Source organism: Melospiza georgiana, chromosome 1 (assembly GCF_028018845.1).
Source record: "Melospiza georgiana isolate bMelGeo1 chromosome 1, bMelGeo1.pri, whole genome shotgun sequence".
Taxonomy (NCBI): domain Eukaryota; kingdom Metazoa; phylum Chordata; class Aves; order Passeriformes; family Passerellidae; genus Melospiza; species Melospiza georgiana.
In genome coordinates, this window is record NC_080430.1 from 128,899,857 (window position 1) to 128,926,553 (window position 26,697).

Here is a 26,697-nt window from a genome sequence, read left to right on the forward strand (position 1 = left end):
CTGTATTCCTCACGGTAAATGAAAATGTAATTCTGCGCAGTATGGTTGTTGCAGACATCTTTTCATGAAAAATCCTTTCCTTAGGATTTTTCCTCCTGAGAAGCTGAGAGGCCTCAGGAACAAAATGTAAACAATGGTTATCTGCTGCTGTGGAATGCAACAGGTGGATCTGTGATTGGCTCGTGTTGGTTTGTTTGTAATCAATGGCCAACACAGTCAGCTGGCTTGGACTCTCTGTCCGAGATAGAAGCTTTGTTATCATTCTTTCTGAGGCTATTCTTAGCTTAGCTAGCCTTCTGGTGAAACATTTCTTCTATTCTTTTAGTATAGTTTTAATGTAATATATATTTCATAAAATAATAAATCAAGCCTTCTGAAACATGGAGTCAGATCCTCAGCCCTTCCCTCATCCAAGAACCCCTGTGAACACCGTCACATATGGTGAACTCTTTTCTAAAATGGGGAACTCTTTTCTAGAATGAGCTAGTTTAAATAAGGAATAATCTCAGTATTTTCTTACCAAAGAAAAATTACACTACGCTGACAAAATACATGCATGATTTTGGGGTTTTTTTCTCCTTCATAAATCTAACACAGGGGTCTGTTTATTCAAGAAACAATTCACTACCCACTACTCATACAGATCTGCCCTTTACCCATGTAGGTCCCAAGCCAACTGATGCAAACATGCTGCAGTCAAAAGCTTCTATCTCTGAGTTAAAAATCCCACAGAAACAAAGTATTTTGAGGCAAGGCTGGTTTGTTACCCATGGCTTGGGAATCAAACACAGGTGAAGATATGTTTAATGTTAGATAATGGAAAGAGTCCAGGTAAAACTTTCCTGATTTTTCCTTTGAAGTGCAAATTCGAAGGTTGTCATTTGGGTGTGCCAGTTACCATGTCTGTTGTTCACAGCTGCCAAAGGGGCAGATGTGGCAGTGTTTGGACAGTTCACGTTTCCCAGGTGTATGAGAATGATGGATGAATGTAGGTAGCTTTGGGTCACTCTCCTACCATTTAGTGGGGTCTTCATGGGAGCTATTAAGAGATATAGAGTATGGTGGTATAAGTACAGATGCACAGCTGTATGAATGCCTACTTGCCAAATTTACTCTTTTTTTATGATGTGTTGAATGATGAGGAGATGCTTCCTCAGAACACTTCTGCAAAACTGAATTATAGCCCATGGTTTTGTTAGATATGCTTTAGGGTTGAAAGCTCAGGGTATTTCCTGTAATATTTTCATATTTAAACCAACTTATAAATGTTCCCTGGAACTGTAATTTTTCCCCTGATGCCAAAATGCAAAATTTTAAAAAATCTTAAAATGTCCTGTTAATATAAGTTAGTGATTCCAGAGTTCTTTTCACCAGTGTTTCCTCCAGGACTGTTCAAATTCAGATAATAAACACTACATGAATGGATGTCCAATGTCTTTAAAACAGCTCATTGTGATAGAGATTACCTAACCTCAAATCTTCAGATCCCACCATGCCCTGAATACTGTGTATAGATAACACATATCTAACACATATCTAACACATAGATAACAGTGAAGACCGCAATGAGTAAAGGTTTAATATTAATTATACTTTTTAGACAAAATTAAAATGCAAATTAGTACTTTTTTGTCATTTATTTCCCAACTTTCCCAACATTAGATCTAAGTATCTAATGTTCTTTAGCTTTTCTGATAGACTTTCTTAAAAATTCAAAGTGATCCAAGCAAATAGGGCTGAAGAAAAATCCAAAGCCTGGTTTCCTATGGATTTATGTCTACTGTGAATAAAGGAATGAGATCTGAGTGAAGCATTTGCTATCATATACAAGATTTTTAACTATGCTCTCATTTCTGGATTCTCTGACATTTGGTAAATCATGGAGTGACACTATAGACATTTTTTTTCTCCTTAGTCATTCTGCTTGGATATGTCATAAAAGTCACCTTTCTTAAACTAGTGCTATTTTCCTGCATTGGAAGTTTTCAAAAAGCACAGACAGAGAGGAATAGACAGAGCAAGGCTACAATTGAATACATTTCATTTACGAAACAAATTGTGAGGAAACACAAGGGCACCATGACCTTCACTCCTGCAGCAGAAATATAATTTTAACTCCTTTGTATGTAATGCTGAATTCTTGTGACAATATAGATTTCTTGCCCGTGGACAACGGGTAAATTAGAGATTATATCCAAAGTTAATCCCCAACTCTATCACTCCTTTGAAGATAAAAAGCACTACTTAAGATTTTCAGGGAACCAGAAAATAAATCAGATATTCCTTGTGTTTCCCTGACATACTCTTCCCTGTTTCTGGAAAGGAAGATGATGGCTTTCACAAGGACTGGGTGACCATATTGTCTCAAATAACATATTCCCCTGAATATAATCAATGACAGTTTATCAGATTACTGACAGGAGCATGGTGTATTTTAAAGATGTATACACCTCAAGAGAACAGTTCCCAGTGACTGATTTATGAGTATAGAGAATCTGTTCATTGGGTGAGCTTGAATACAGTGCAGTCAGTAGATGCCATTCTGGTACAGGAATGTGAATCAGACAAACATGTGATGGAGTGAGGACAAATGCCATCTAAGAGGGTAAGTGACAGAAAGGGTATATTTATTTAGAGGGTTACCTTTAATGTACCTCTGCACTTATGTAGTATGGAATTTTTTTTGCTAGGTAAAAAAAGCTTCACTTCCTACAGTGAAGCTAACAAATTGCTTTTGAACTGTGGGATGCAGCACACCCTCAGTGGTGGGAACAAAGAATATGGCCACATAAACTTGTTTCCCCCTTCCTGTGCTGCATTCAGGCCTATAACATATTTGCAGCACAGAAGCAGAATGACTTGTGGTTAGTAAGAGGCTGGGGAGATGGTTTGGTAGCTGAAGTACAAAGAATTCATGGTCCATTGCCTGATCTCCTCACCCACTAACAAATGGCAAAGGGAAGATTTATCTGCCTTAAAATGTAGAGAACAAGCTAACACACATAGGTTTTGTAAACCTATGAAAATATTGTTCTCAATGTCATTCTTAACAGCCTTTCATGCTCCACACTGGTTAACAGAGATTTACATGTTTTGTATTACTCTTGAAAGTCACAAACCTATTGAAACATTTCAGATGGTTAGTAATATGTGTGGTTGAACTTAACAACAGATTTATTGACAGCTATAATGAATTCTACAGCTTTTAGAACTAATTCCATAAAGAAAAATTAAGTCAAGGATTTACAGGGTGTCAATACAAATTTATTGAGAAAAATTCATAATAAACTTAAAGCGTTCAATAAGGGCTGCTTCTGAAATATCAGAAAATAAACAAGCACCACAATATGCACTGCACTGAATAGGACATGCTATCTGCAGGAAGTTACTTTAGAAATTTTTATTTATGATATTCATTATGGAATTTCATTACTGTGAAGCATTTCAGTACTTCACAATAACCCTATAGGAATAAACAGCATTTTCTTACTTTGTTTCTAAGTTTAGAGTTTGGAGTGCAGCAAAATGAAGGCAGGCTTGTGACAAAAACTTGTAAAAATCTTGTTCTTAACAATTTTCACTATGTTACTGCCAAATTCTGATCATGACCAAACTCCCTCATTATCAAAGGTTTTGATAGTAGTGGTCCTTGTACCTACAGATCTGTTCTGGAAATGACCAGAAATGTTTTTTCAGCCACTGCAGTCATGAGTTTCTCTACACAAATCCTCCCAGGATTCACAGACAGCATAATTCTTTTATTTGGATGAAGAAACAATTAAAAACCCAAACAGATTAGGTTTACACAAGAATACAGCTGGAAGAGAAAGAGATATTGTTATCTCAAGTTGTTTTCAAACTTTTGAGCATTCACCCAAAAATCTATGATCTAATTGCCTCCTCTGCTTGACAGATCTTAAATCCCTGTCTCCCACTTTCCTGTAGGATATCCAGCAATCAGGCTCCTGAGTAGTCTAAGGTGAAGTGCTGTGTTTGTCTCTTTTGCAGAAGCTGTTTCATTTTGCATGACAAAAGCAGCGGCTCAATGGTGGACTGTTCAGTGAGGATGGGAATGTCGCTCACTGCTCTAATGATGGTATTCAGCTGGGAAGGGGGATGCTTGCAGCTAAGGAATCCACAAGTATTCCAGATTAAATAAGTATTGGAGAAAAGTGCACAACACGAGTTTCTCTCCCTTCTGCTTAAATTTCCTTATCAACAGGCTGGAGGAAAACTCACTTCTACTTGCTATCTTCAAAATACACAAGATGAGTATTTAATTATCATTTGCAAGCAAAATAGTCTTGCAGAGGAGTCTTACTCCAGAGCACCAGGCTGCCTCTGCTGCTCAGGGCACTCTTCTGAGGTGGGAAAGAGGTTCCATCTATGCAGAAAGAGTGATGGGTGTACAGAGGAACATTTGGCTGTGACATTAAGTATTTCTTATCTTAGCTATTTTAAACAAATTACCTATTAACATTTTGGGCTCAGTGAATTCTATTTTGGCCTGTCTTCTTCACATTTCAGGGCTCAGACTTCATTCAATAGTCAGGCAACTGAAAGTCTATAATTTGAGGCTTGTCTCATTGCCAGGAGGTGCAGATAATGCAAAGAAACAGATCTTTGCAGTCTAAGAAATTACTGACAGGATCAAAACATACATAATGGGAGGAGCCTTAAGTTTGCAATTAAAACCTTAAAAACCAGGGCTGAGGATGTGTGAAAAATACTTAAATTCTCTTTATTGCATTTTTTAAAAGGTTTATGATAAGACATACAAAACCTGTTTTCTCTCTGCTTGCCTTCTATTTAAGTAGCCAGAAGGAACACAGGGGGAAAGGCCTTTGCAAATGAAGATATGGCAACTGAAGAGTCTGAAGCAATTAGTCAGTGGCAGATTACATCCTTTCTTTATTGCAGAACAATCTTCAATGAGATTAATGAGAGAACCAGAAGTAGTTTAATAAAGAAATTCTTAAGGGATAAAATGTTTATGCTATGCATCTACTGCTACCATGTAGTCTTGTTTTAGCTGATTAGATTGTTTTATCAGAAGCCTGGGTAGAAATGTAGTGGAAGATGGAGCTCAGCATGATACTTCCAAATTAAAGCATATAATAGTAGTTTCAGGTCATGCTGTTTGGTGTCACTGATGTACATGCAGGAAGAGTTAATGGCACTGCATTTCAATAAACTGTCAGATTTCTGTGCCATAGATGGATGTGCCATTTTAGTGGGAGGTTACTCGGATAATGCAGAATGATATAGAAAAGTCTCAAAACTTGGTCTCACCTTGTCTAAAAAAGGAAATAAGATTCAGGTGTGAAATTTATTAGAGGAGGATCACCTGTGGGTTTTTTTCAACATAGAACCTATCCCCTCTCATGGCTATGTGAAGAGTGTTATGCCATCTCTTAAAAAGTCACTTATAGATCCCCTCCTGTCTGAGCCTTATTCATTTTCCAGAATAAAGAAATACAGGTACACTGTATAATACATAATATTTAATACAAGTATACAGATTTTTTTTTTCACTATTTGAATACAAAGAATGAAGTGACACAAGTGTTATCTGGACAAGTTACTGAACAATTCGTTTTGAACCCCCTTAACTAACTCTAGTTAGTTAGAGAAGAGCTAGAGTTGATTGTAGCAAGCATACCCCAACACTGTAAGTAAGAGAGAAGACTGAGCTGATGAAAGAGTGGAATTGAAAGGTTCCATTCCAACAGTCTCCCGAAGAATGCGAAAGCAGCAACCAGTAAATCCCTTTTTTTCTCTTGTCTTCTTTTTATACCAAGAGACCTGAACCACATGCATTTAAAACCACCAAAAAGGAATTATCAAATAATCTTTCTCAGCCCTGTATGTTGACTTTTAATAAAGCCTAAACCACAGGGGAAATTACAAACAACTGGAAAAAATCTTATGCCAATATTTTAAAAGGGCAAATGACCCATCAAATCTCAATCCTAGCCAAATAATAGAATGTTTGACATCATCATCAATAAATAATTTTACTCCCCTCTTTGTAATATCAACTTCATGAAAAATAAAAGTTTTTAAACTTGATACTTTTCCTAGATTATGGATTTAGTTGATAAATAGCATAAGTAATATTTTCTTTTTGAATAATTCTGTCAGGCATTTTCCCTAAAAGTATTTCACATTTTTATCAGGAAACAAGAGTCTCAGTTGTTAACTTAGCCTGAAAACACTAAATGGATTCAAAGCTTTTAAAATGGGGTTGCAAAGAGAAAATGGTAATGTGTGATGGAGGTTTCCTACAAAGATTGATTTGAAATCTATATTATTTATCCCTAATCTATTTAACAATTTTGTTTAAAAATAAATGATGAAAAACAAAATTCTATATTCTATATTTTGCCAGAACACTTCTGTATAATTTTGACCTCTTGAGAATATCTGGTGGATACTTTTCCTATGTGCTTAACCCAGAGTAAAGAAACCTCAGTAAAACGCCCTTGCATTTAAATGTTTTGGGGTGTTACAATGGGTCACACACACCTGTCCTTGAACAGTATTGATAATTGTGAACAGGTTGGGTATTCTCACAAGCAACAAAATAGTGCAGCACAAGCAAGCCTGTGTGTGTTTTCTCAGAGAGCCTACAGCTGTTTCCCTTCTTTGTTGCATCCCTATCTGTTCAGAACAGCTTTTCTGCTAACTTGTTGAACAGCGATATGTGCATTTGAATGCAAAGCACGCTGTGGGGTCTTTGAGCTTCAGAAGAGCTGCTACTTGATCTGTTCCCACAGGACTGTAGTGAAGTAGAAACCATCAAATCTTCCCTTGGGTGAAGTCTACAGTCCACATGCTTCACATACTTATTAACCCTGAACTTCTGTGTGGCCTGCAGTCATCTGCATAAGGATGATAAAAGTCCTAGAGAAGACAAGCACCATCAGCTCAGACACAAGCCTTAACAAGGAGTACCCAACAGAGCTGGAGTGCTTTACCGTGGAGAAAAGGAGACTCAGGGAACACCTTAGCACAGTCTCAATCTGCCTGAAAGGAGGCTATAGCAAGGTGTCTGTTGGGTCTAGTTCTCCCAAGTAACAAGCAATAGAACAAGAGGTTATGGCCTCAAGTCAAGTCATGTAAAGTTTGAAATGGAAAAACTTCTTCATGGAAGAGATTGTCAGGAATTGTAACAGGTTGCCCAGAGAACTGGTTGAGTTGCCATCATGATGGTATTTAAAAGATGTGCAGATGTGGTGTTTCGAGACACAATTTAGAGGTTGACTTGGAAGTGTTTGGTTAACAGTGGGATTCAATCTTAGAAGTCTTTTCCAATGCAGGCAATTCTATGATGCTTTGATGCTATTAACTTTGTGTCTCTGAAGAGGTAGATAATGTAGGGCCTACTGTTGTCTATCTGAGGTGGCAAACACTGCACAGTGACCCAGTACCCACAAGTCTACTGTGATCCAGGAGGACCTGCATTAGCAATATACCATAAAGGCACAGTGGAGCAAGTTTCAGGTGCACAGACTTTGCTGATCAACTTGTCACTTCCATTGGCCCAGGGAACATCAGCACTACCGACTGCCTTGAAAAGCCCAAGATACTGTAGGTAACTAGAATAAAGGTGTCCAAGTCTAGTCTGAGCAGTGAATTTCCCTGTCTCAAGACACTGTCCTGATGAAGATAACCAAAATTCAGGTTTGCATGTGGTTTCTGCACATCTGGGCATGAGGATGAGTAAGACAGCATAGCAGGCTGAGGCCCTTGGAGGAAAACACTGAGCATGACCCTTCACAGTCAAGCTTTCCTTACACCCACAGTCTGTAAGCTCAGTGCAGAGCATGCATTTGCCTTGACCTCACATCTTCCTCCTTCAAAATAGCTACATTTTAACCAATAGCCTGGCTCTAAACCAGTGCTTCAGGAAAGAGAGAAGGAGTAATTGATTTCTCAGGCAGCAGGATTAATTTATCCCAGCAGTGGTGTACAAAATAAGGGTACTGTCGCCTAGTTCGTCTGGGTTTGCTTTACAGGATAGCAACAATATTCAAAGAGCAGAAACTGCCAAAGAGTTGTAGAGAGCATCCTGAGAGTGACCTGGGAAGAGAGCAGACCCATGTAAGACATTACACTGTTCAGTTGTAAATTTGCATGGAGTAATTCCTGTGTATAATTTTGTCATTACATTGACTTTCAGCCAAAGCTCATCTGATACACTCAAGATACCCCTAAGTCTTAACACTACTGACAAAAAGAAGTCACTTCTCTAAGAACTCAAGTACTGCTATGAAGGAAAGTATTGCTATTCCCTAATGACAGCAGGATGAAGGAATCAATGTAACTGTGATAGTTGTAGTACTACTGCCATGGAAAACAGTGCTGAAAGCGGGGAGAACAAGACTTCAGTACTGACAGATAAAGAAAACAAAAAACCTGCGGGGACCCTCTGTGTTTACTCTGTCTAGACAGTTTACATGCAGAGATTCTGGCATGAGCAACTTTCCATTGTTATGCAATTTGGTCTGACCTGAAAAAACCTTCACTTTGCTCAGCAATTCATTTCAGACTTGAATCAGTGAACCAAAGATGAAAGATCAGCAATTTATTCAGTATAATTCAGCTTCATCAAGCACACCTAAAATATGAGAATGGATGTTGCAAAACTAACAGTTCAGAGTCAGAGTTGGAAGATCTTATTTACATTATCATCAGGAAGCTCCTGCCTTTTCAAAAGCTTAGTAAACTCTGTAGCATAAATTCAAGTCTTGCATAGTGATAAGCTATATAGTGGCAATAAAGTACATGAGTTTGAGGATGATATCCATTGTAAGCTAAAATTCTATTAATGCTAACAATATGCCAGTACCAAGACACTTCATTCAAAGCACCTTTGAAGTAGCTATACTTGTATCTTTATCCAGTGCCTGTTTTAAAGCTGAGGTCTCAGTACTTTACTTCTTTCATGCAATATCATGCTTTTTTCATGTCACACATCAAGTTAATAATGGATTTGAAAGATTAATCCAGTCCACTGCATTATTTAGTTAAATCTCACAACAAATGCTGCAAGCCTTGCTCTCTCCCTTCTCAGTACAGACAGTTGCACAAAGCCCAGCACTTTCTCAGATTCAACCCTGAAGGAACTATGACAGTCTCCTACTTAATGACAACTTATGTTTTAATTCTTTGTGCATGTCAAGTAAATGTCAGGCAAGCATATTTTTCTTTCTCTTTCCAAGAATGGCTAGAGACCTGGACATGAGCAAGTTACAAATACATAATATTTCACAGAATGTGTGTGTGTATATATATATATATATCTTTCCTTCAAGGAGAACACAAAAATTTTGAACACTAAGTTCCTCATTCATTTATATGAAAGAAGTGGGAATATCCTTTTTTTGAATTGTTTCCTCTTCAAAAGGCTTTTTTCTAGAAGTTCTCAAATGGAGAAGCCACAGCTGTTTCTCCAGTTTAGGGTTGCTCCTTTACCCTATTCTACAGTTCCAAGTCATATCCCATCTATGGTTCTCTAAGGCAGCATCCTCCAATGACATTCTAGATCTTGGAAAAGATGAGACGTGCCCTTGAGAAAAAGCCCCTTGCTCCCAGTTGTCTCCCTGGAGTCAGAACAGGCAGTAGCACCAAGAGTTCTGAATCTGAGAAATTTACTATTAATTGGTTCACCTGGTGATATTAAATACTTGGACAATTTATGGTAGCTCTGGCAGTCAGAATATATGAGGTATACATTTTTGAATAGTTTGTAACTAGGACAGGTGTGGGCTGCTTTTCAAAATTCTGTTCCTAATGCAAAGGTTTCTAGGACAAATTTCAGATTCATTTGTAAGTTCTAGATACAGATTTCTTCAGGTGTGAAAATATATACTTTTATCTTGGCTTGTTCTCAAGAGCATATATATTATCTTATCTAATTTGCAAAGCAAGCAACCTCCATCTAAATCTTACTATATTGTGCCAGATCAAAATTAAAATTTGGCAAATGGTACAAACTGAAAACATGGTACCCAGTTGCTAGCAACATACTGTGAACAGATAGTTGTACAGTATGACTTTTAATTATTGAAGGCACCACTTTAAAGGATTACAATTTCATGTATTATCATAGAATCATAGCTCTAGTGGCCCCTTAAATGAGTAACAAATTTTACTCTTGTAAGACTGATTTCATACTGTCTTGATCAGTGGAAGCAGTATGTAAAGTTACTTTACATAGGTATTATATTAGTGAATAATTCAGACTGGTAATTACTAAACACCAATACTTTCCAGTAACTTTCTGTTTTATACACGCATGCAGCTTTAAGTCTTCAGTTACAGGAACTACTTGACACAAGTCAGGAGAAAATATACTTAATCCTCCTTTACACAAATTTCAAACAAGCATTATATTCTTGTCTTAACCTTAATAGCAGTATATAGGGAGGAGAATGTTCTGGTAACACTAAGGATTCATTTTTTCTTTACTCTTGTAAGAGGTAACCACTTAGAAGGAAAGATGCAATTGCACCATTCCCATACAATGCACACGAGATCAGCTCTCATTCATTCAGACTCCCATTCCTCCAAGTAAAAAGATACAGCTTAAAGGTAGAAATATTACCCCCAATGTAGAATAATCCCTGCCAGCTCTGTAGGGTTCAAATACAGGAAGATAAAATCATATTGCTGAGAACCCCTAGAGATTTTAAGTTATAGAAATGTTTCTTGCAAGACTGCTCTTCTCTCAGGTTTTATTTCATCACTGGCAATGAAAAAGAATCAACCAACTTTTCCTTCTTCCCCCTCATCCTCAGTCCTGTGTATAGGAAGGCACTTTTGACCAATTTCCCCTCATTTAACCCTTCATCTCGTGCCTTACTACAAGGTCATTCTACTGGGAGACTATTTTTGAAGACTTTCAGCTCCCTGTAAATCTTGAGGTACACTAGCAGAATTACACATCTTTTACTTGCCTTCCCATGGTTAATGTATTTTTTGATGCATTTAAAATATGTTTTAGAACATGCAACATCCTGCCAGGCATGGGAAGAACACAAGAATAATTTGTCCTGAACAGTTTGTGTAGTGGCTCCCTCTATCAGGTCATGAGACATTGCAAGTCACTGCAGGTCACTGTTAAACATCCTGTAACAGAAATGCCCAAAATTGCATAGTTTTCCTGTAATGTACATTAATGTCGCATTATAATTCACCATGTGCCATAGCTCTTTGGTTGTTCTATGACTCAGAGATCTTGTCTCATTATTAATCATTTCTAAACCAAAAAATAAAGATTAATGTGTGTACTTTCTTTAGCCACAAACACCAGGGTAGATAAAACTCAATCTTTGCTCTAGCAGTGTTTTGCACTCTGCATACAAGCATATAAATGACTAGCCTATTTCCTACCTTGTAAAAATGAGGTTCATAAGCAGTAATTGCTCTACTCTGTATTCCTTGCACGAGCTGCTAAATATTATATTTCTAGTAAGGTACTCTTGCATTCTAAAGATAACTTAAATGCATCCTGCTTTCATAAATAATATATTGGTGACTCACTGATGTATCATAAGATACAGTTAAGTAAGAACCATCTGGAAAACAAATCAATATTAGGTATAGGACTGTTTTAACATCTGTTGGTTCCTCTAAAATGAGATTGTGGACACTTGTTAAACAATTAGTTTCCAACTTCTGCTTACACTTACAATCACATCTACCACATGTTTTTTCCTTCATGAAATTAAGTTAGTTTCAATCTAAGCACAGTACTGTGGTTCTGAAAGCACTGCAAATGCCAGCCATAGGATGTCGTTGTCATTGAGTGCATCTGAAAGGAGATGTTGGTGTAACAAATAGTCTTTGGTGTGAGAGAATGATTTAGCTTTGCATATACTGAAAAGTAGCTGAAAGCAGTGTAAAAATCCCACATAAAACAAAACAGAAAATATTAGAGAGAAGGAGTAAGTGAAGAAACTAGAAGTTACAATGATTAGGTAAGGCCAGTATTGCTTTAAGAAGCTTTTAAATAACTTTTCCTCTGGCATGGATTTTTTAATTTGATTATTGAAATCCATGTGTGTAGTCATTACCAAGTGCATTAAAATGATGTAAAGATCAGAAAACCTATAACTTCAAGGAGCAATATGAAAAAGGAAGGCTTGTAAAGTGAATTTACACGGTGTTCCCTGTGGGTTTTCCAGTTTTAGCACATACCCCCTTCCCCCATTTTCAGGTTGATCATGCAGCTGAAACAGCATCATCATTTTTCCACCAAAAAGTTTGGGTTCTTTCCTCTCAGCTCTGTATCCACTGAACACATTTTTGTTCTTGCACTCCTAAAGTCCATGGTAGGCAGGCAAGGACAGCCACTCCTTGTTGGTGCTCTCTGCTTCTGAAAGATAAGAGGGAGACTCCACAGAGTCTGGTCTTTCCACAGGGACCAGTTGATTCTGCCTGGAGACTGTCTTCCCTTCTTTCCCATTAACTCACCCAATATCTTAGAAATTAATGTATCCCAGAATGAGGATCTGTTGTCATTATATTGCAAGAGTTCTATTGCCATTATATTGCAAGAGTTCCATACCTCCATGATGTTTCTCACAGACATCTCCTCTAGGCACTGACTCTTCCTTCTTCTCATAGTAGCCAGCTAACTCCAGTTCCCCCTCAAACAACCAATCCACTCTATTATAACACTCTTCTTCTTATTGGCTACAGCTATGGCCTGTTAAAGTCAGGCCTGCTCCTAATCCTTAATAATTAGCCCCAGCTGCAACTCCTTAGGGGTAAGATTACTTTCTATACTACCTTTATTTTCTTATATTCTATCCCCCTACAAGGATCAGTTTACAGGTATTTTCAACTTCCTTCATTAAACATACACATGAGAGGGAAAAAAAATTATTCCATTAAGCCCCTGGTGTGAAAATTTGAATTTAGATCAGTCTAGTACAGGTGAAAACATTTGAACATATGTGTTATTGGACACACTGGGTTCTCTCCTAGTATCTTTTTCTAGTTATAAAAAAGCTTATTGATGTATACTGTCTACATGTGAAGTTAAAAAAAAGTGGGCACAGTCCAGAAGTACACACTTCAGAAATTACCCCCAACACCCCTCTTTTTTCATCTATCATTAACCCTAACAAGAGCTCAACACTAGCAACAATCCAGTCATATCAACATTGTAAGTACTCAAGTTATTCCTTACAGTCTGTTCAGGAGCACATAAAGATATGAGGAGCATGGCTAACAAGACAGTAGTTCCTTAACTGGTTCAAAAAGAATTCAGCATTCAATTCTTAGAAGACAGAGGCACAACCTCCTTCCTGCTGCTGCAATTTTATTGGTTTGATCCATAATTTTCATTTTCTCCTAAACTCTGACTTTTCACTATTAACACTGACTTTACACTCTTAAAATTTCATAGGTATCTCCTTAAAGATCCTCTTCCCTCAATACATATAATCCTAACATTATCCCTAAACTTAACCCTAACCTGAGTGGAGAAGGTCACCTGTGGGGCGTCTCCTTTGCCATGCTCCTAAAATGCTCCCCATGGGGATCCCCATGACGCTGAGAAAGCTGCACAACCAAAAGCAAGGCCGAGCCCACCAGTGCTCATCGCACAAAGGTTTCTGCCCTGCTCTGTTCCACACACCCTCCCAGTGTCAGAAATCCAGCTGGGTTGCAGGTCCTCTTCCTCCTCCCCTGCCTGCAGATCAGTTTTGTGCTGACCTAGACCTCACAAGCTCTTCCTGCTGCTGACAGAGTCTGCCTGTGGAGCAGAGCTCTGCCAGGCGCTGCTGTGTCCCAGAGCAGCCGCTGTGCATGGCGGCGGCTGCCCACACACCTCCTTGCCTCCCCACCAGCCAGGAGACACTGCCCAAGCAGCCTTGCAGCTTCTCATAGGGCGTAATGCAGCCTGCAGCCAACTTACAGGTGCTCCAAGATATTGTCAGAGAAACGGGGAGCTTTTCCCTACATGCAAAACGCTGTGTGTGCTGCGCTGTGTGAGGAGGGCCTGAGGCCCCCACCCTGCAGTGTCCCCGTGCTGCCCCTGCCCAGCAGCAGCAGTGGCAGGCAGGCTTGGCCCAGGGGCAGGACACTGCAGCATCCATGGAATCACAAGTGCACCCTGACTGCTGGGAGGCAGATGTCAGCCTGACAGCAAGTGCACGCGGGCAGGGCAGCTGCCAGTCGGTCAGAGCACAGTGCTGACAACGCCAAGGTCGTGGGTTGGGTCCTTGCACAGGCCATTCACTTAAGAGCTGGACTCAATGGTCCTTGTGACCCCTTCCAACTCAGAATAATCTGTGACTGCATTTCAGTGGAAGTTTGGGCAACCCTTAATGTTCAAAAGCCTTTCTCACCTGCAGCTTCCAGCGTATCCTCTCCTTGTCAGACTTTCCATCGCTGTAACTTGATTATCTTCCACACACTGGTTGTCAGATGCAATGGCCATTGCTTTGGGAGGATCCAACATGTTTAGTGCTCATTCTTTGTAGAGGAGGTTTCTCTAGAAAGGAGACTTCCTCTGCACAGCTGGCCAGCACATGGGGGCAGGCACGTACCCTCAGACACTGTATCCACCACAGATGATGAGACAGGTCAGGCCAGTCAGGGGTGTTCTGATGGTTCTTCCAGGGACAGGAAAGAGTGAAGAGCATTTTAAAAAAGGAGTTAGATGTTACACTTCAGTGCAACATCCTAAAATTCTTCCTATAACGTGATATTCCCTAATATCTGCATTTAAAGCCCGCTATTATTATTTAGAATCTGCCATTAGAACCTTGCTGGTTTCTCATATCCCACCATCTCCTGGCCTTCCTGAGTCACGATGAAACCACACAGCTGGCAGAGCTAGACTAGAGGCCTGAAGAAGGGGACTGTGAAATACAGGAGGTGCTGTGAAGATCCTCTTTGTCCATGGTGCCAAAGAAAAGCCCTGTAGAATAATTCCAATTGATTTCAAGAGCTGTTGCTTCGGAACAGCAGAAAACCTCACCAGAGTAGGATATACTGCAGCTCTGCAAATGGAGAAGATGTTACTTACAGAGTGAGGGCCATTATGCCTCAGCTGTGGCTGTGAGAGGGGGAGGCAAAGATCCTTGCCAGATCCTGGTGTTTAGGAAGGGGACAAAGCAGATGTCCTCAGTGTGAATCCAGTGACAAGTCTTCCTTGCTCTTCCCTCCTCCCCACATGGTCCTCCCTCACAGCTGCCCAGCCTGCCAGCCTTGACCACAGGGGGAGTTTTGCACTGCCCAGGACACATGGAGAGAAAAGTGAAACCTTGGGGCTGGAAAGGCCAAGACAGGGGCAGAGCGCAGCCAGGGTTGGACCTGTAAGTACAGTCCTGATTTTGAGGGTTGGTGTGGGAAGATGTACATACCTATGAAAATGCCTGGTATCCAGATAAGAATGATTCCCACAGGATTTTCTCTTTCTGTGTGCTTATGCATTGTTCTAAATTGGCCACGAGGGCATGGGTACCTACTCCAAAAAGCCAGTGTGGGCTGAGGCATGCAGGGCATCTGAGTAGTTGCAGTGTGTGCATATGAAAACATGCCACAATTTTTTCCTCCTGATCAGGTTCATATACAACTGTTTATGAGGTAATTTGGTTTGCTTAGCAATGTTGTTTCTACTCCTCAACTACAAATGTTGGGCCAGAACCCTGCAGTGACCCTGAGGAAAGGGACGCATCTGAAAACCAAACACCCAGTGTTTGACTTTAGCAAGAGCTATTGCCCAGTCATCTGGACTTCTCTCATTTCACCTGTGCACAGAAAGGCACCTAATTGTAAAATGAAAGCAGTATAAATCTCAGGGAATGTGATCTCCGTGGACAAAAAATACCCCATTGTAAAAAAAATCTTATGGCAGACCACACAATCTCTGATCTGACAGTCTAAAGATTGTTTTAAGAAATGGCTTCTCACTGCTGTAGTACGTGACCAGTAGTGCCAGACTGACTCCATCAACTTTGTATGCAAATCTGCTCAAGTACTGAAAGACTTTCTGCTAACTGAAGTCTTAATTTAAAAGAACAATTGTTCCTAGAAAAATATTCCTGTGAAACTTTCAGTGAAGGAAATCTTCTTTCCCTGTCTTAATTTCATAATTGACTGTTTCGAATGAAACTTTTCAAATGTCATCTTGAAGTAGCACCTGGCAGGCAACCATGAGAATGAGAGTCTAACACAGTTATAAGTAATTGGAAGCAGAGTCTTATAATGCAAAGTGCCAGGCAAGCTTAATAACAGCCTGTGTTCCTAACCCTCTATGAGAGAATGGAATATTTTTATTCACGATATTGGTTTTGCTGAAGTTGTGTAGGTGGCAGATTTTAGCATGTGCAGAATAAATATTTCCTGAGAAATATCACTGAAGATGAAATGAATTTGAATTATTAATTAAGGTGTTAGGCTAGCCAAATTAAGTACAGATAATGTTCATATTAATTATTCTGGCATTTCACTGATCTCTTTTATACCTAGCTTTTTAATAGCACTGCAGATCTACCTCATCCTCTTCCTATCCTGATCTGACAGGAGAAATGGCATGCAAAAGTGTGACTTTTTGAAAGGCACCTTTCTGCCCTTCTGTAAATGTCAATAAATTTCCATGTAATGTATGAATTAGTTTTCACTTCAATTTAGTAGGGGGTTAAGGGAAGGATTTTACCTCTTCTGAAGTATTTAATAGAACCAATAGCAATATATATTTTCGAGGGCATCTTTCTATGCTTATCCAGATTCTTTTGATACTAGTTGGAAACTAGTAACTGCTTTCAACAGGTTTGGAGTCAGTCCCTAAACTGTTATTACAATTTATGAAAGTCTGAATTCCATAAATAATTGAGTCATTCTTCAGAAGCAATTGTAAATATTTTTAGACCAGCTTCTGAGAAGAAACTACACACACACACACGTACACTAACAAAACCCAGTTAAAACTGTGGCAATGGTAATGCTTTGCTTTAATTCAGACACATGGCAAAATCTGCAGAGAAACCATGCTGCAAACCTGCTTTGCACTCATTTCTACATTTATCACTGACATAAGCTCACTACCTCTTTTCTTTTTTCTAAATAAAAAGTGCACGGATGCTGTCTTACATTTATTGTGAGATTGGCTGCTTATCTGATAGCACAGGATTCCTCCTGCTATATTCACACTATCTTTACATGGAAATAAAAGCTAGTAGATGAGCAATTTACCTTCATTATGGGCTGTCTAATCCAGCACAATTCAATACACCAGTTTACATTAACAGGTCTTGTTCGCCATATTTTCTGTTCATAATTTCATAGTCTTTTTAAACACCTTCCTATCTTGACTCTTATGTCACAACTCCAAATGTTTTCTTGCTGTGTAGGCAGCAGACCTATATTTGGCAAAAAAGAGTTGTGAATCCTGGATCCAAAACAGGATACAGAAAGGTCCATAAAAACATAGCTGACAGTTCTGAAGCAAGTCTGCATTTTGAGGGAGAGGATGAATAGTTTTCAGCAGGAAGACAAAGTTCTGAAATCAGTTTTCAGTTGAGTACCTGCAAAGCAAGATGGCTACAAATCTGTAATAATCATGCTTAATTAATGCCATGGATTAACCTCATAGATGAAGAAGCTGAATATGTGCTTTTTAGGAAGATTGAGAGAACTTTGTTATGGGGTTTTGGGGTGGCCCCACAGAGTGGCACTGTGCTCTTGCCGCTGCTGAGCCCTCATTGCCTAGATGCTGCAGGTGGGTGGCCAAGAGATGAAGGTTTTCCAAAGGGAAGAGCCAGAGCAGCAGTACCAGGTTCAGAGAGCAGCAGGCTGAAGGGGCACAAGGAGCCTCTGTAATCAGCAGCCAACAGGGTCAGGGCACCATTGGCACTTTGGTAGGGTTTGTGGAGTGCAAGAAGAAAACATTGCAGCATTCTTCTGTGGAGGAGAGGTAAAGCTGTGGGAGATCTCAATCACATCTGGGGGAACAGAATGGGAAAATGCATGGGGCAGGATATGGATGACAATTCTGGAGGAGGAAGTCTTGACAGGATGCAGAGAGAGGGGGTCAGGGAAAGTAAGTATTGACATATTTGCTGACAGGATCATATGCTGAGAATGGGAAGGACAGTTTGTCCTACACTGTGGATATGTTTAAAAGAATTAATCAAAGATTGGGAATTGGCACTCTATCTGTCCCTAACAACACATTCTTCAGAATGCAACTAGAGCTCTAAGATGGAGCATGTAGATTTTGAAGTCTAAGTGCAGGTCACTTCAGAAATTATTTTTTCAGCTTCTGCTCCTTTGAAGTAACTTTTCCATTCTGTTCAAGGGTATACACTGAGGAATGTGTTCAAGAGCTAAAATACCAGCAGAAACTGTACATGTATTTGCATCCTGTTCTCTAACTCAACACAGAGCAATGTTCTGCTCTGTGCAAGAGCAGGATGCAAATACAATACTGTCCTTGGGGGAAATGGCTGTAGTGCAGAAAGAGTTTCTTGTTGAGTAACCACATGGTGACGTTGGAGTGATGAGGAATTTATTAGTCTGTGCACTGCTGACCTGCCTGGTATTTTAATTACAATTTTTCATCTAATCATGGTATATGAAAGGAAAGAAACTTACATTTACATTTCTAATTCTTCTAAATGTGGGTGCTACACCAGTCAGTCATGCTGAGGGATTGACAGCAACTACCTTCATGTGAAAATTTGGTGTAGTGAGTGGTGTCATCTTTGTTCCCTTTTTGAGTTGCTAGGCATTATCCTGTGAACTTCTTTGTTTCTCCTATGGCTTGTTCAGGGCTAACACCAGTATGCCAATTATATGACAACAAAATCCCCAAACCTTCAGTTCATGCAATAGCAGCCCTTTGGTGGAAGTGCAACAATGTGTAATGGGACATACAGAAAGTCACTTGGGAGCAGTGAGGGGGAGGAGGAGAGACTGCCATGAAAAGATGTACAGAATTTATAGTGATTCTCATAGCTCTGCGTAAGACTTATTTTAATAACACAAGATTTTTTTAAAAAACCAATAGGTTCATACAGGATGTTCCCTAACTCCTTTCTGCAGAGTTGCTTGGACACAAAGCGAAAAGCAGCCAAATGTTGTTGTCCACAGTGGGGAACCTGGGAGATGGAAGATTCACTAATGATGGATCTTCCCCAGTGCTTCTTATTGTTCAGGCCATGTTTCTCTAAGTAATTAGATATATGTTGAATTTTCAATTTGGCAGAACTCGTATACAGTACCCTCATATCATAGTGCAACAATTTCTTTCACACAGTTTGTGGGGGCTGAAAAAGGGAGTAGTATTTGTGACAAGATGGCAATGATAAGGCAGATGTGTCTTTGTACACAGTAGTAAGATTTTATTTCTCACCCAACAGGAATTCAACACAGCAGTGAATAAGAAGAGAGGCTGCCAGTACTCCTCTTGGCACTGTTTTAATTCTCCACATGGCCTTTCATGTAGACTCTTCTGGTGCTCCCCATGATCTCAATTATTTCTGCAAGACCTGTAAAAATTTTACAAAAAGAAAATTCCTTTTCTAAAAGCTTAGAAAAAGCTATTTAAAATGAGAATTAATGCAAATTAAAATGAATGTACTTGATAAAAAAATATATTTTATATATAGTATCTCTTGAATATCTTGTTTGTAAATTAAAAAAAAAACCAACATAACAAACCAGCAACAAAAGCCTCCTCTCGTACTAAAGATTTTATTAGACTACTTTTGTAATAATTCTTTTCCTCTTTTTGATAGTCTGGAACTATCTCATCACAGCTTTAATTAGGATAACCTTTTATCTGTTTATGTTCTGCAGTGACATTTTAAGATTGGCCTTCAGTGAGAGCTTTGGGTGATGTGTACACTGAGGCTTTGGAAACATCTTCTGGACAAGCTGCCAGCAAACAATTACCCATCTAAATGTCAATAAGCCAGACATCAGTTGTCAGTTTGCATCATTTCTAAAAGCCTGCTCTCTCTGTAGATTACATCAAAAGCAGAATGCACACTTTAAAAAATAGAACTTGATTTTGATCATGTATTAAGCATTTTTATCCCTAGGGACTTGGGTAAATGGTGTAATACTTCAGAGCATTTAACTTACTCTTGTGCTGTTCCAAAACCAAAATATTTACAGATAAATTTTTAGAATATTGAGAAGAGGCCCTAAAGTGGTTTTTTTAAATATAAAGCTACATCAAAAAAGGATGTTTACTGAGAGGAAAAATACTCAATGGCAGTTTTAAAGAAGTATCAGTACTAACATTTGTGTGTGTTATGGGAGCATGGATTGGAAAGTAGTTGTGGCTGATGTTGAGTGCATCTAGTGATGAGACCATGTGTTTTACAGATCAAAAATACTACTGTTGAAGAAAACACTATTTATTTTCACTGTCATGTAGCCATTTTTTTCCCATCTCGTATTGGTGAGTTAACTTCTGTATCAGAACAAGAAAATCACTAATTATTACCAGCAAGGTAAGCTAATTTTATTAGCAGCAAGCTAATTTTAATTCTCTTGGTGTTACACTGTTTCTCTCTTTTGGCACACCCAGATTTTTCTGGATTGGTAGGAGATGTACATTCCTTTCAGTAGGTTCCATGGCTAGGACAGCTTCTAACATAATCTTCCTCTTCATTGTAGTGATATACTTGAATAAGAAATTACAAAATATTTCCATTTATAAAAATATGAAAATGAATGCTGTACTTGATAAATATATGTATTAATGAAAAATACCTTAAAATGTGAAGAAAATAGTCCACACAATGATTCTACCCTCCTTTCTTCCTACCTTTCCTGACTAAAGGACATGTATTTTTCAATTATTGACCATCCAAAACAATTTAAAACCTCCAACAGGGCCATAATCATGGAACCACAGAATGGTTTGAGTTGGAAGGGACCATTAAAGATCATCTAATCACAGCCCCCCTGCAGTGGGCAAGGTCACCTTCCACTAGACCAGGTGGCACAAAGCCCCATCCAGCACGGTCTTGAACAACATCCTGGGATGGGACATTCACAATGAAAATATCAGACCCACTTCTCTGGATACAGACTGTAAAATCTTAGTTACCTGCTTAACCAGCTACAACACACATTTAATAAAAGCTCCACTTGCGTTTGATGCTGCTACTCTTGCAGAAGCTCCATTGTCTGTGCTTAGACTTTGGGCTTGGCTTTGTCCTCTTAGGGTTTGATGGAAAAAGCAAAGCACAGTATGATAATCCTGTCATTAGATCCTCCACCAACTTACACCTCTATGATGAACCACTCCCTTTCCCATTCCCTCTTTGTCTCCTCCATGTGCTTTAATTTATATTCATTTCAGAGCTAAGAAAAGATTTGCCCCAGAGATAGATGAAGCATTTATGATTGTATTTCAAAGATTTATACTTGAATCTATAAACCTATGACATAAGTCCCTCATATATCACTTCTTGATCACAGCACTTTACTTTGCCATGTGTCTGACAGATAAATTGATCAACTCTTCTATCCCAACCAAACCTCTAATATCTCTTCTTAGGTTCTCTTTTACTTTGGCCTTTATCACAACTGTAGAGTTGCAGGGAGATACGTTATGCTACCTCTTCCTGGTAATAAAATAAATGATGGGAGATGGAGAGATCCCTTTGGTGTTGACTCCATCTGCAGAGCTTGGGAGTCATTCAGTGGTTAATTAGAGACATGCTATTGATGTAAAGTTACTAACTTGACTTATTACCAAACTTCTCCCTGTCTACAGAGTTTTACCAGTGTAATGATGTACTTTACCAGTGAGATGTACTGACATAACTCTCAACGCTACATATCATCAGAAATACTGTTAATATAATTGTTACCACTAGGAGCCAATCAATGGATGAGCTGAAGATCTTCCTCTTAGTAAGCAAAAAAATACATACTACAATATATTTGTCTTACTGTTGGTTGCTTTTCTAATACACACGTTTTCTCTCCGCCACATCAAATAATCTCTGTTAGTCTCTTTTAACTTGAATAAACCAAAGAGAATATGAAAATTGCTCATCTGTGCCTTCGACTGTGTAGTGGTTTATCCCACCTGGCAACTCAGCCCCACACAGCTGCTTGCCGACTTCCCCCTGGTGGGAGAGAACTAAAAGGGCAAAGGTGAGAAAACTCGTGGGTTGAGATAAAGTTTATTAAGTAAAGCAAAAACTGCATATAAGCAAAGCAAAACAATGTGTGCATTCACTGCTTCCCATGGGCTGGCAGGTGTTCAACCATCCCCAGAAAAGAAAGGTTCCATCCCATTTAATGGTGTTTTGGGAAGAAAAACAACAGTACTTTGCACATCCTCCCTTCCTTCTTCCCCAGATTTATATGCTGAGCCTGATGCCATATGATCTGGGATATCCCTCTGGTCAGATGGGGTCAGCTGTCTCAGATGTGTTCCCTTCCAAATTCTTGTCCACCCCCAAACACCTTGCTGTGGGAGTGGGGTGAGAAGAAAAAATAGTCTTGACTCTGTGCAAGCACTGTTCAGCAATGACAAAAACATCCCTGAATTATCAATACAGTTTCCTGCACAAATCCAAACCACAGGCCCATGTCAGCTACTATGAAGAAAGCTGACATTATGCCAGCCAAGACCAGAATGTGCTGTGTGAAGAAAGGAATGTTACAATGACATGGCTGGGATGCTGTTGCAATTAGATTTGTATACTACAGAAATCATTCCTCTTTAGTAATCTAAAAGTTAGGCAGCAAGTCAAGGCTGTGATCGAGGCTTCACTATAGTCAGGGGATGGAGGGTGATTCCTGCCACCTCTTTTAGCCATAAGCTCAGAATTAAATGAAGCACACTCTGGAGATGCATCCAGTCACACATTGCACTGGAAACAGAGATGTGCAAATAAAGTTAGATATCCAATGCAAACACATTGCTCATGGCTGTTTAACAGCCTGAATTAGCTTGTGTAAAAGTGAAACCTTACCATTGATGTCCCCAGCACCAAACCCATTTTCAAACAGCAGAATAGTTATAATATTGTGTTACTGCCTTGTGCTAACAGTTGTGCTAATGATAGCACTGATATGTGATCACTGAAATTACTCAAGTCATAAAATTGGATGACAATTATTTCTGAGGATGGATTTCTTGTTCACACATAAATCTCTATCTCTTTGCCCTTCTTTCATTATCAGACAGCTCATGGCTCAGAAAGAAATGGCTTTTCCATTTTAGAGCTGGATTAGATCACCTCCATTGAGGAAGCATTATGAAACCAGCATAGTTACCTACGGAATATTGACTGAAAGTTGTACTTGTAAGTGATTCATCTCTTCATGTGTTCCTAAGCACTTATTAAAAAAAATATAGGCCTAAGACAGATCAAATAGAAAAGGATAGAAGGGATTCAGAGGGATCAAAGTGAGAAAAGGTTACTCCCAAAAGCCTTCTGAAATGGCACTGAACTGAAAGTACTCCACAGTTATTACCTATTTGCAAACAGAGCTTGGAGCATGCCAACAGGGAAATGGTCTTTCCTCTGTAGGGATCATTCTATATCCCAAACAAAACCTTGTTTCTTAAATTACACTTGTCTTATGAATTAGGAACTTCCAGCTCTCTTTCTGCATTCCTTTTGCATTTGTGTAACTTACCCTAAGTGTTGCTATGGCGTGCAGTGGGATGGCACAGCACTGATTGGAGCAATATTGCTCTAGCAGCTGAGCTTACTCAAAATGTTCTAACACTCAAGGTATTTCTGAGCATGCATAAAACTTCATTTAGACTTGACATATTGTTTATGATATCTCCTTGTAAGTTGTGCATTCACTGTCTATCATTATGAATTATAGGCTCAGGATGACACAGTCTTTTGAAACAGCTTGGTTCAAAAACAGAGTTACTTTTTGTTGATAATCCCGTCCTAAAAATCCACTTTTTTTTAGTTTTGGGATATATTATTACTAATATGTTCTATATTCATTAAAGATTTTTGCAAGTCAGTAAGCATCACTTTACTTTGCACACACCCTAAATGATATAAATTCTTCAGAATTCTCAACATCTCTTCTTTTGGCTTATTCTGAATCTTCTGCTGTTCTTACCCATTCCTCATGTAGCTCAGACATCTTGCACTGCAGCATTTCATTTACTTTTTTTTCATCTGTATGTTAACTGAAATTCAGGCTGTCAAAATTTTGCTGCACATAACATCACCTTAGAGTCATGGCTTAAGTTGAAATTTGTGTTGAAACTTCCTCAAACAAGACATTCTCTATGTTAAATTGCATTAATGCCCAATCACATATATCTCCTAGTGATAAGTTTAGCTACAATTATATCACTTTCAGAGACAGCATTTGAGCCTCTGTTCCCCATAGCCCAAGAGAACTGGCTGTTGTGAGGACCATCTTCTTTTGTACCTATTCAGCCTGCACTATTTTGTATAGAAAATTACTTATTACACCAGGGGCAGGACAGAAGATAGGGATAAAGGAGAGAAAGTGAGACACACTATCTTATTAGTTAAGACCTCTTTTAGAGGGTGCAAGTATTGGTGGTGGGCTGCAATAAATAAACATAAGAGAAAAATTCGCTTATCTGAGACTGTTACCTAGTTTAGTGTCTAAATATTTGGCTTACTGTACTTATCCAGGGTGTGATTTCAGGTCCATGATCTGAATCACACAGATCTGAGCACATTTGCCTAACCTTTGAAAACATTTCCTTGTGTGGGTCACTTTGCTAGATTAAGGCTCAGCAGACATTAGGATCTATGTTCTGTGGCACTTTGTTCTATTACCACTGCAGTGATGACAAATATTTTCAACTTTGGCCATAAGCCTTAGGGAATTTTACTATTAAAGATAGTCAGTAAATTATGAATCTGCACCTGATAGCTATGTCTGTCCTCAGTGTGTTTATTTTTCCCTTTTTCTTTCATTGAATAAAGCTTAGCACTTGAAAAGGATACATTAGTTATGATATTTTAGGATCAAAGGCCTTACTCAGCCATCTCCAGTGAAACAAAATATTAATTGAAGTAGCCCTCTAGCAAAACAATTGTAATATATCTTTCAAATCTGCAGAGGGAGTGGCCACCTTTGGTATTCAGATACAAAGGTTTCATAGGAATGTTGGCGTTTCCCTCTCTTCTCACATTCATGATCAGAGTCCATAAAATTTCAGCTTTGATTAGCCTCTGTCTTTCTAGGCAGTACCACATGCACTGGCAAACTCTGGCCTGGATTTGTAATATTTTTGAAGGTGAATAATTCACTGATTCATTAATGCTGGGGACTGCTCATAGCACACTAATAAAAGTGTGCTCCCCAGCTGCCAGAATTTTGACAAGATCCAAGGCAAATGTGAGACATCTCCATATCTCCTACCCTGCAAAAGAGCTTAATTGCTTTCTCACCACTCTCTCCCAGTGGCAACCTCTGGACATTTTGTCACTCTTGTAGCATGAATTGTGCTTTACAGCTACTACTGAACGCAGCTGGTGGGATTCAGTCTGCAGCCATTTGGGACGCTGCAGGCTTTCCAAGATATCTACACGGGGCTGGCAGAAATGGCACTGGAGCTGGTACAGCAGACCATTACCCTGCAGAAGACATAAAAGGCAGGAGAGATACCTGTGGCATCTCAAATGACAATACACACTTTTGCCTGGACAACCGAGCCATACCCAGTAAGCCAAGGCAGGAACACTGCAGGAATTCACAAATCTTCAAAGTGTTCTGACTCACTTATTTTCCATCCTGTTTTAAGAGTATGTTCTGATCAAATAGCCTCCTTTCAGCATGTTTTAAATGATGTATAAAGTGATAAACCCAACTCACTAGAGGCATGGATATTTTTTCTATCATTATGCTGTTCAATGCAGTTAGTTTCCCTACTTGTTGCAACCAACCACCAAGTCCCATGTCCTTCCCTGAAATTTCCAAAATAAATATTTTAAAGTATTTATGAGACATTTATCTTTAATTATTCCACTCTTCATCTTTGCAGGGTCTTGACTGCCTTGATCTGGAAATCCTCTATTTCCAGTAGCTGCAATATGTGTATAACCATATTTGTCTACACAACTTCCCTTATTACAGATTTTGGTTAAACATACAATTAAGTGCGACTTATGTAAAGAGATGGGACTAGAAATACTCACAGTTCTTAAATTAAAATACTTGAAAGTTTTTTTTTAGTTTTTTAGTTCATGTAAACAGTACAAAACGTCAATATCAGGAATTATTTGCGTAGGTCTGGCAAGTATCACAGACAAGGTATAAGTGGAGTACAAAGATGGATTGAATATCTTTCCACAATTTCTCCCAGGTCTATTTTCTTCAGTTCAACTAAATGACATAAACCAATGTGGAAAGCTTCACATTAGTCAAATAATATCTTTGCTTTATAGTAATTGCAAATATTTACAGTCTTTAGAGGAAAGAATAACAGCATTGTTAATAACTACTGATCATCATTTAGGATCTGGAAAAATGTTTGACTGAAACCCTGAATTAAAAGAGGTCAAGATATCACCTCCAGTTCTTTCATGTTTACTTATGCACTTGGACCTCAAGGGGAGTCAACTAATGCTTAAAAATATTTTAAAAATTCAAGCTGGTAGTATTTGAGTATATCTGGCCTACTTCACATCCAAATTTAATTTTCCTCTTTTGTCTTTAGAAAGCTATTGTCATCTTTCT

General features: G+C 38.9%; 1 protein-coding gene across 5 annotated transcripts in view; it reads right to left on the bottom strand.

Moving 5' to 3' along the window:
- Positions 1–26,697, bottom strand: part of OXR1 (oxidation resistance 1) — a 349,896-nt gene that overhangs the window by 272,976 nt on the left and 50,223 nt on the right. For 2 of the 5 annotated variants that reach the window (XM_058018412.1, XM_058018404.1), the window contains one exon: positions 19,379–19,514. The exons of the other annotated variants lie outside the window; for them this stretch is intronic. In XM_058018412.1, the coding sequence (XP_057874395.1) occupies positions 19,379–19,457 (79 nt within the window). In that variant the 5' untranslated portion in view covers positions 19,458–19,514. The remainder of the gene's footprint in view (positions 1–19,378; positions 19,515–26,697) is intronic. 5 annotated transcript variants of the gene reach the window in all.